At 37.1% G+C, this 10835-nt stretch overlaps 1 protein-coding gene across 1 annotated transcript; it reads left to right on the forward strand.

The window, feature by feature from the left end:
* The first annotated feature begins 1242 nt into the window (after positions 1 to 1242).
* LOC110758538 (DUF641 family protein (DUF641)) lies at positions 1243 to 3416 on the forward strand. The gene has a single exon (XM_021960414.2). It carries the CDS (start codon positions 1476 to 1478, stop codon positions 2973 to 2975), a length of 1500 nt encoding a protein of 499 aa, XP_021816106.2. The 5' UTR covers positions 1243 to 1475; the 3' UTR covers positions 2976 to 3416.
* Positions 3417 to 10835: the final 7419 nt, after the last annotated feature.

Genomic DNA, 10835 nt, shown 5'->3' on the forward strand with positions numbered 1-10835 from the left:
GTAGTTTAGTTCACTCTTGTTCATCATCACACCAGTGAAAGTTTTGATCCTCTACATTGTACAAGATACCATCACAATGACAGCAAGACTAAAGCCAGAATACTACTTTTTTTTCCCTTCTTCCTTTCTTTCTTTCTTCTTTTAATATAATAAAGCATTCACCTAGATGCTGAGAGAGTAAAGTGAAAGACCCAAAACATGGAAGCCAGAATTTCTGCTACCATTCCTGCTGCCTAATCTTTATCAATGATGGGGTCATGCCTAATTCATATTCAACTCCAGACCCTTTGTTGAAAAGTTGGAAAAAAGCACTGGTTCATGTCGCAGAGCAAGGAAGATCCAAGATTGCATTTCATTTCATTTTCTTTTCTGTTTTATATTTAAGACAGGTACGAAATAAATTTCCAACTCAATCCACACCCCACAAATCTATTAACTCAATCTTCTCTTTCAAACCCTATCAGCACATGCTGTGAATCAGATGATTTTTCATACAGTTATTTTACTTGCTCAGAATTTGATATTCTTTCAGTTTAGTTTTCATTTACTTCATGTACTAATACTAGCGACAGTGAAGGACAGGCAGCAAATGGCTCACTTCACATTCATAAATTCCTGCTATAAATCACATTGTATCAACTGACCTCGTGGAAATCAAGTGCACCATTTAATACTTGGGGTTCAATATCTTTATTTCAACCTCTCAAAAATCCAATAGAAAAATAATAAACACTGCGTCCACTTTCGTTCAACTGTAGCTCTCATTGTTAGTGATGGTTAGAAAATCAAACGTAAATATATCAATAGTTTTGAGAATCTCATAATATAATATGTGAAATCATTTTGTGAAATCGTTCTGTTTCATGAGGATAAAACATAAAGAAAGTAAGTGATTTGTAGTTCAAATGGCTAAGAATAATTATCCTTATATTCGAGATTTTGTGTTTGAAACCCCTCGCTTGCATAAAAACGAAAAGAACACATAAAGAAAATGCATCTCACCAAAGAGCCTATAGTCTCCAACATTTCCATCTAAACAAAATTAACAATTGGTCTGTCATTGACCAAAGGTACCCATCATATTATTCTAGTCGTCATACTTATTACCGTTACCCAAATCTGGGAAGAGTCAGCATAACTAGGAGTCTAGGGAGGGGTTTCTCCTTGTGAGGAAATAAAAAATAAAAAATAAAAAATAAAAAATGTGATTGATATACAGATAAATTGAATAGAAAAATGAAAATAAAAATACAAAGAAAGAAAAAGAGAAGCGCAGGCTTCCAGCACCAGCAAGCCAAACCCACACACAAATAATACCTTCCTTCCAAGACATTCAAAGCACCTCCGCGAGAAAAAGAGTAGAGCTCAAGAATTCTCGCTTCTTTGTACGGAGAGAAAGGATAAGAAAGATTGAAACTTTCAATTCAATTCCATTTCAAAGCAAACACAAGGCTGAAGGCGAAAAAGAACAGAAAATGACAGAAATGGATGATGGCTCTTCGAGACCTCCACAAATCTCTGAAATGTTTCAGAAATTCGCTCTCGCTTTCAAGACCAAAACTTTCGAGTTCTTCGCTGAAGAGGAAGCTGAGGACTCCGATAGCTTAGCACTTCTCGACTCTGCTGAAGAGGTCATCACAGACCAGAAGGTCGTCGTCATCAAACCAGACGGAGCAGCGGCGGACCACAAAGACTCACAGCTACAAATTACACCGACGAAGCCTAATTTGAGTGAAACCCAAATGAAGAAACCAGAGCTTTCGGCGGTTACAAGGTCTTTGAGCAGAACCCAGATCAGACCTTTCAATACCCAGATGACCCAGACTCTGCTTTCGTCGATTTTTGCTACGGTTTCGTCGTTTGAAGCTTCGTACCTTCAATTACAGACTGCCCATGTGCCTTTTGTTGAAGAAAATCTCAAGGCAGCTGATCGAGCTCTGATCTCTCACCTTCAGAGGCTCTCAGAATTCAAGCATTTTTATAGAGATTTTTGTACAAGTTCTAATTTTGGTTCTGATATTCCAATTGGGTCTTGCTTGGAAGCTCAGGTGCAAGAGAATCAGAGCAAGCTTAGGACTTTGGGAACCATGTCCAACAGGTTACAGACAGAGATTGATCAAAAAGACAATGAAGTTATGGCTCTGAGGAAAAAATTGGGTGAGATTCAAAAGTTTAATTTGAAACTATCTAAGAGGTTATCTGCTACTTTGAATTCTCCTTGTGAAGTTTTGTTGTCCGTTAGAGTCTTTGATTCGGTTCTACATGATGCTTGTAGATTAACACACAGATTTACTAAAATTTTGATAACTTTGATGGAGAAAGCTGGGTGGGATTTAGATTTGGCTGCTAATTTAGTTCATCCTGATATTGAGTATGTTAAAAAAGCGCATAACCGGTATGCTTTCTTGTCATATGTTTGTTTGGGAATGTTCAAAGGTTTTGATTCAAAAGGTTTTGGTTTAGATGAGAGTGAAATGTTGTGTAATGGGCATGGTCCGGAATTGGATAAGAATAAGGCTTCTTTGAAGCAATTACTTGAGCACGCGTCAAGCAATCCAATGGAGTTGTTAAGTAGGAATCAAAACTGTGAATTTTCAAGATTTTGTGAGAGCAAGTATCAAGAGATTATCCACCCCACCATGGAATCTTCAATTTTTAGTAATTTGGATAGAAACCAAGTTGTGTTGAGTTCATGGAGGTCTTTGAGTGTATTCTATGATTCATTCGTTAGCATGGCTAGCTCGATATGGATGCTCCAAAAGTTGGCCTACTCCTTTGATCCAGCGGTTGAGATATTCCAAGTGGAAAGAGGCATAGATTTTTCGATGGTGTATATGGAAGATGTCACTAGGAGATTGTTGTTGCCAGGTACAACCAGGATGAAAGTTGGGTTTACAGTGGTTCCGGGTTTTAAGATTGGAAGGACAGTAATTCAATCCCAGGTTTATTTAAGTGGCCTGAAATGTACAGAGTAGTGGCAATTCATATTCTGCTGGTTAACATGTTAGTGGCAATGACATAGGCAAAGACAGGAGGTGATCAAGATGAGGCTGTTGATCTTTTGATCTTACATGCATGGTTTCTTGTTCAATTCCAGATGAAATTCAGCGTATGTGAGTTGGAATATGTAAGTTAAAGGATGCATCAGTTACTATGCTCAAGAAGGAGGCTCTGTAATATGTACTCAAAGAAGATGCTGCTGAACCTCTTTTGACAGATACATGCTACCTGCTTTGTGACTTTGGTTTTTCTTTGTATATGGTTTTCTGTTGAGGCCTATGTAGACTGAACTGTATAGAACCCTTTCGCTTCTATTTTTTGGTTTTTATCTGACACAATACACTGCCAAGTTGTGTAGCCTAGTTTGTTTGTATGGACTTTGAAAAAGCCACTAATGGATACTAACAATTGACATTTTTTCTTCTCTTTTCTTGTACATGGTCTAATGAATGTTGTAGATCCACCCTCTTCACCTAGAAACAAAGCCCAACAGATCTATCTTTTAGTGGTTTTGCTAGTAAATAGATGTTAAACTCTATACCTTGTGTCGTCTGTTCTGTTGGGTAGGAAAAACATTCCCTTATATACAACTGGTGAGGGACTTGTCCCCCAAACAATCTAGGTTTGGTTCTCATGTAAGAGTTTTTATGTGATCGAGTTTGTATATCAGCCACCAAATGGGTGTTGCAAAGAAAGTCTCTTTTGATTGATTTAAATTCTGGTCAGGCCTGAGAAAGTTGCTATCTAAATAGAGAATCTCCATTAGAACCATTTGAATTTTTTTTGTTCTGAAAGAGAATGCTAGGCTTTGGGCTTTTTTGCCTCCATTGTCCGGTCCACTGACTCTTGAGAAACCACTTTGCAAAGCTAAAATAACAAAATAAAATACATTTGGGTCCAGGATACAACCTTTTTCAAGCAGTTCTCAAGTTTTTTTCAGTCAACAAAAGCTGCTGCACCAGCCGGAATCATCTCAAGTTTGGTCCAAAACCCATGTCATTAGACTGCATGGTTATTTTGTATTAGGCTATCACCAACATAGCAAAAAAAAAAAATTAGGCCACATTTAGCTCTTTAGTCCTTCTTCAGGTCACATGTAGCTTAACCGTAGCTCAGGTCAATTTTTTTTTTTTGGTGAGCTCAACGCATGTGTTGCCTAATAGGAGGAAGAATGTGTGGGTGTGATCAGTGGATCATTTTGTGCAACTAGAAACTAATGGATGGATTCAAGGGCTGCTATTAAAGGTGTGCTGACATTAGCTAGCGGTTACTTTTTTTTTCCTTAACATTTTAAATTTATTAAAATTCGTTTAAAATATATATACAGTTCCCTTCTATTGAGGGACACCCTTTATTAAGTTTCTTTGGGGTAAGGACACCAGGTGCCCCCCTGGCCTAGAAACAGGTGTGCCTCCCTAAGGAAATGGGAGGACTTGGAATCAGATATGCTTCTCATTTTAACCTTACTGCTATTGCTAAGCTAGGCTGGAAGTGCCTAACTGATACTGAAAACTGGTGGGCTCATCTTGTCACCAAATAGTACTTAAGGCTTAAATATTTCTTTGAACAAAAGAAATGCTCCGATCAGTCTCTGGCATGGAAAGCTATCCTTGATACTAGACCTCTATTATTGAAGGGATTACGTTGGTTGGTTGGTGATATGAGTTCTATCTGTTTTTAGACCCATAATTGGGTTTTCTCCTTCCCACTAATCAGCCTCATCCCTTTAAATCAAAGAACTTCTATTGATATATTCAACTGAATTTCTACTTTTATTTCTAATAACTCTTTGCTCAAGGATGCATTACCGACTATTCTTTTCTAAATATATTGTGAATCATATTCTTGCTATTCCTATTCCTGTTTCTAGAACTACTGACAAAATGATTTGGGGACCTAGTCCCAATGGCTTGTTCTCAGTGAAAAGTGCTTATAAAATTCAAATGCAAGAGGTTAATCCTCACCCAAATACGCAATTGCTTAATGTTTTATGGAATCAGACTGTTCCCCCTAAGATCAAACTGTTTGGTTGGCTTCTTCTAGCAGGTTCATTCCCAATATTACTCCTCAATGTGCACTCTGTGGGAATCAACCTGAATCTATTAATCAATTGTTCATGCATTGCAATTTTGCTGGGTTAGTTTGGAATTGTATCCATGGTTCTATAGCTCATGTTCTTGCTGTTGGGGATCACATTGCTTGGTTATCTTCTTTAAACCCTACTGATAACCAACATGGTCTTAATGAATTTTGCAAAGGTCTCCTTATCTGCTGGTAGATATGGGAAGCTCACAACAACCTCATTTTTAAGGATATGGCACCCCATCCTGCTCGAGTTCTATCTATTGCCAGTCTCATTCACCTAGACTACTGGAAGGCGAATCACAAGCTCAAGAAACCCAAATAGGTTGTTCCCCCTATCAAATGGAAGCCTCCTCCCTTTGGTTGGATCAAGCTCAACTTCGATGGATATTAGAAATGACAACGCCTACACCCTTCTCGCTGGAGCTAAAAATATTTGAGTCAATTCCATTACTATGGTTGAATGCCTTGCTCTGTGAGATGGTCTAGCTCATGCAGTTCATCATGGCTGGCGTAATATCATAATTGAAGGTGACTCTAAAGTGGTCATTGATGCTGTGAACAAGAAATGCTCTGCCCATGGAGTATTCTACAACTTCTCCAAGATGTCTCACACTTGGCCTCCTTTTGTAATTTGATTAAATTCCAGCATGCTTCCAGAGAGGCTAACTCGGTTGCTGATGCTTTAGTTTCCTTGGGTCACTTTATGACCCCCTCCAAGCTTTGGGTCGATAGTCTCCCTCTTTCTGTTGTTAATTCCTTTTACTTTGACCTTTTCGGACTTGCGTGCCCCAGTGGGTCTAGGTTTGTGTAATTTTTCTTTTTCCTCATAAAAAAAGAAAATAAAGTAAAAAAGTAAAAGAACAAGAGCTTGTGTTTTTAGTCTTGAGCTTATAGTGGATCCATGTTTGGATCGATCATGTTTGAAAGTCATTATTTTGTGGTCAATCTTATATTGAAGTCATATTTGTTATGTAATGAAACCCTTCATTTTGGCATTAATAATTCTTATTTTAATTTTGACAACTTCGGTTCGGAATGACAAAATATTTGTGCTCTTGCAATTGTCCTCTTCGAATAACATTTTTATTTGATGGATCATAACTCTTGTGGCAGAGAACCCCACCCCAACAAAGAAATCTTAAAACTCGGCTCCTAGCTAAAGAAATAAGTAAACAAGGCAGATGCAGATGAAGTTAGGGGCAATTATTGTACTTGAAAATCATATAAAGCCTGTTCTCCTTCTACGTACCTCAGTTACTCCCATGTGAATCTGATGGGCATGGGCATGGGCGTGCCCTCTCTCTCTCAAGTATAAAGCATGTTCTCCTTCAATTCATTCATTATTAAGTTTTCTTCCTAATTTGGAGAAGCAGAGACCCAAGCTTGGGTTTCTTCTTTTGTGAAAGAATCAAACGTGCATTGATTGAGAAAGTGTTAGTAAAATTATTAAATTTTTCTGAAATTAAATGGAAATTAAAATTGAAGAGATATGTACCTCTTCAAGTTTGAAGTAATGCATCTTCTAGGTTAATAGATGCATCACTTGACTTTTCAAATAAAGTAACATATTTTGGGAAATGACTCCTCAACATGTATAAGTAGTCAAGACCTAGACGTGTTAGATAAACTAAGATATAACTTTTACATATACATATTCATTACATAGTGCAGTATATAGATCTTTGTAGAGTCTCATATATGAGTTCATACGAGAGAGTTCAACACAATCGTGGTTCGCTAGGGCCTTATGATTGGGAGTGCTACTATTGTAAAGACGTGGTCATTGTATCTTGGGAGACAAGCGTCAATCAACCATGAGCACCCTAGTGGAGCGTAAATTGTCCTAAGGACAGAGTGTCTAGCATTTGCCTCGACCATTATTTCCAGATTTTTCTAATCCATATCATGTTAAGTTAGCATTGTGTGTGCTTGTAAGTATGCATGATTTTTTAGCAAGAATTTGTATAAATTATTTCTGAATTTTGTATGCATTAAATATAGCAATTAGACCCTATTTTTCAAACAGAAAGAAATATGATGTTGTTGACAAGAGTAAGAGTGATTCATCAAATATTATAGCATGCAATCGAGGAGAATTTGAACGATCACAATAGAGAATCTCTGAAATCTTAATGCAATGGCATTTCAGCCTTGTGCATGATGGAAATCCTGTCTCAAGAAAATTCCTAGTTGGTATTTGGTTCCTGAGATTTGTTTAGTTAGTGAGGAATGTGAGAAAATTATATTTAAAAAATGGAAAAATGAAATATAAAGAAAGTGAAACAATTCAATCGGGATTTAGATAATTAGGGATTGTGATGGGCAAGCTCAAGAATAGTTTTAGAGATAGTGTTGAATACTGAATTTCTCTAGTACTTTGACCGAATTCATCTAAGATTTGGGTCTTAGCGTTGGAGATGGTCCAAAACACCTCAACAATGTTTCAGTTTCATACATTAATAAATACAATCCTTTCAACCATGCTGAAGTCACAAGAGATTAGTCATACAAATGCTTGAATGTATAGAACAAAACTTGTGCAAGTATAATAAAATTAATATTAGGAGGCTTTTCCAAAGTAGATTAATATGCGAAAAACCAAAAACAAAAAAAAAAACAACAAATATCTATAATAGAGAAAATAATAATTCCTCTCTAGCCAAAGATATTTGAAAGAAACCACAAGGTGTGGTGCGATTGGCAAACTGTCACCTTCAGCTAGCGAGCTATCTGGTGCCTCAATGATGAGGGTTCGAAATCCGTTGAAAGCACTTTGTGGCCATGGGCAAGCCGAACCTTGAGCGGAGATTAATCCCACCCTTTGAGTGTGGGGACACCTCACAGTATTTACAAAAAAAAAAAAAGATATTTGAAAGAAAAGATTTGGATTTGACATCGTAGCTAAATTTGTTAAAAAAAATTAGAAAACATTAGATTGTATGAATTTGAAATAACTGGACATAATTTTATTTTATTTTATAAAATTTATTTATTGGGCTACGGTGGAAACTGGACATATATGTGATTTATAATGATGTTGTAGATTGGGAAAAAAGTATGTAATATTGGTAACTTACGTGTTTGCCAATGACGGATTCAGGATTTTTACCCTAAGCAGTCATGGTGCAAAAATTTTGAATTTTTTTATATCGGAAATAACACTGTAATATTGACCTTAATCGCTAATAAAAAAGTAGACAACCCAAATATTAACCTTTGATCATGGTATCTAACATGTTTTCTTTTAATAGAAAAGTGGATATAGATCTAAATTCCCATTGAGCAATTGGGTTTTTTTTTTCCAGTCGAAAGTTGATATTTAATAAAACAGGAACCTCACCCAAAACGGGGAGAGCACAGAATTACAAAACAAGCCACCCAATAAGGAAGCACAACAGAACAACTAATTTGTGATATTACATGAACAAGAACACCAATTGTCCCAGATGGTGATACCAACAGATAAACAAAAGTTAAAAATTACAACACAAATTGAAATAAAACAACAAAAAGCCCAATTGAACAACAAACAACAGATAAACTTGTCAACCACAGATCCACCACCATAACCAAAACCACCCAAATCCTTCAAAAGCCGAGAGAATCAGAACCATGAAATAGGAAGGAGATGGTGCAAGCACTCGAGTTGTAGCACTGCCATGGCTCTACACAACTTCCAAGATTTACACGAAAGATCGCGTTTCGGATTAGCCGCAGTATCCAAGAGACGCACCCAAGTCGAGATGGAAGAGTGAGGGACCCCAGCTCCACCAGATTCGAAATCGACGCACCTAGAAGATAACAACAACCAATCGGGGGATAGCCAAAGGATATCTATGAAGGGAAAGGTATGGTGAAGATTTGGGGATGCAAACAAGGAAGGAGGCATGATGCCTTAGATACGAGCAGAGCAAGAGAAGCTCGAACACGTTATCAGCCCTCAAAAGAGAGAGCTACGGACTAAGCAAAATGGGGATTCCAAATGCTCTGAGAGAGAATCCTCAAAAGGCTAGCAGGACCTCCTCCCCCTCACAGAGATGGAGCGGCACTGGATCTAGCTAGGAGAAGCAGTTTTGCTATTTGGGAGAGAAGCGGCGCTAGGGTTAGAAAATGTTAGTCTGCCTATTAAATGCTTACATAAGATCCATGAGTTGGGTTAATCCTCAGATTTAGTGACTTTGGAGAAATTATTAGGTAGTACCGTATTACCACGTGGCATTTGCCATGTGATAGTATGGACGAATAATAAAACGACACATGTACATCAATTAATGAGAAGGGAAGAACTAACGTTATATTAACAAACGTTAAGATACCTTCTGCCCAAGAAAAATCTGAGAAGCCATGATCGTCTTATCTACTCGTAGCCATGGGTGTTTTCTGTTGTGAAATTATTGCAAGCGCACAATTCGCACAAGTAATATAGAAATAAGTAGAGTGTCGTTCCCACGAATACTGTAATTTCCTATTAATTACCAATTATGATTAATTCAAAAGTTTATTTGAACAGTTGATTAAGAAGATTGAATGATTTAAGTAAACTAAAACAATTATGAAAAATAGCAATTTAATTAATGATAGAAAATCAAGATGATGAGACACTAGAGCATCCGATTTCACCATAACAAATTCCACTTAATTCTTATAGCCAATTAACCCTAATTACTTCCCATGTTGACAGTTGGTTTCCCCTAATTCATTTGATATCTCCTCTTGGGCTCAACCAAAAGTATTCTTAATTAACAACTCATTCTCTCTCGAGCAACGGATTTAGAAAATCAAGAACCCATTAAGTTCTATGAGAACTTGCAAGAAAACTGCATGAGTCATGTTAGTCCCTCTCGGGCACTCATTCAAGACATGGTATTTGTTACGAGAAGCAAACACCAAACATCTCCTCTTGGTCTTCGCTTGGATCATCTAATCAATTAAATATTGGCAGATATTCAAAGCATTAAGAACAGTAACAAATACTCAACATGGAATAGTAATAAGAAATTAATATAACTATAAAAATTAAGTATTCATGGTTAGGCTACATTGTAGCCCTAGCAAGGAAAATTAGTTCATGACAAAAAAAAAAGATAAACAAGAGAATCGTTGTCATAAAACCAATTTGGCAGATGGATTTGATCTCTGGATTCTCCACAGCAACACCTTCGTAAGCTCCAAAAGCACTGGGACAGCAAACTTTTGGCTCTCGCTCTGATATATTTGTTGGTGTATGAAAGTTGTATATGGGAAGATGATCCTCTGAAGAGATCCTTAGGGTGATCTTATATATTGTAAAACAACTAAACCCTACTCTTAAAAGGTTTGGAAAAACTCTCCTAAAGCTAAACAAAATCCCAAACAATTAAGGAAACAAACTAGGAAAGAATCCTTCTTTGACTTGGAAACACGTCAGCCAACTTGCACGCATGTTTTAGGGTTGTTCCACTTCCTAGAAAATTCTGGAAAAATATGAAAAACGTAGCTTTATCTCTAAGATTTCCAAGCATATATTACACGCCACTAGGAAAAATCGGAAAGGTCTTCAAATCTTCAATCTTCCACAGCAGTGCAGTTCTGACGGGATTTCAACTTAGGCTGTCTTGACTTGCAAGTCTGGAGCATTTGGCTTGGTAGAAAATTATGAAACTTTGATACAATGATCTTGAATGTCTTAGCTTTCTTCTCCAATTGGCCTTGCGCTAAAACTTTGATACAGAATCGCTGAAAATAAGGAAAGTAAGGTAATTATGCTCTTT

The sequence above is a fragment of the Prunus avium genome, chromosome 2 (genome assembly GCF_965620075.1).
Source record: "Prunus avium chromosome 2, drPruAviu1.hap1.1, whole genome shotgun sequence".
In the NCBI taxonomy this organism is placed as follows: Eukaryota; Viridiplantae; Streptophyta; class Magnoliopsida; order Rosales; family Rosaceae; genus Prunus; species Prunus avium.

What these genes read in the sequence shown, in the direction of transcription:
- LOC110758538 (XM_021960414.2), top strand. Translation starts at nt 1,476, where the DNA reads ATGACAGAAATGGATGATGGCTCTTCGAGACCTCCACAAATCTCTGAA.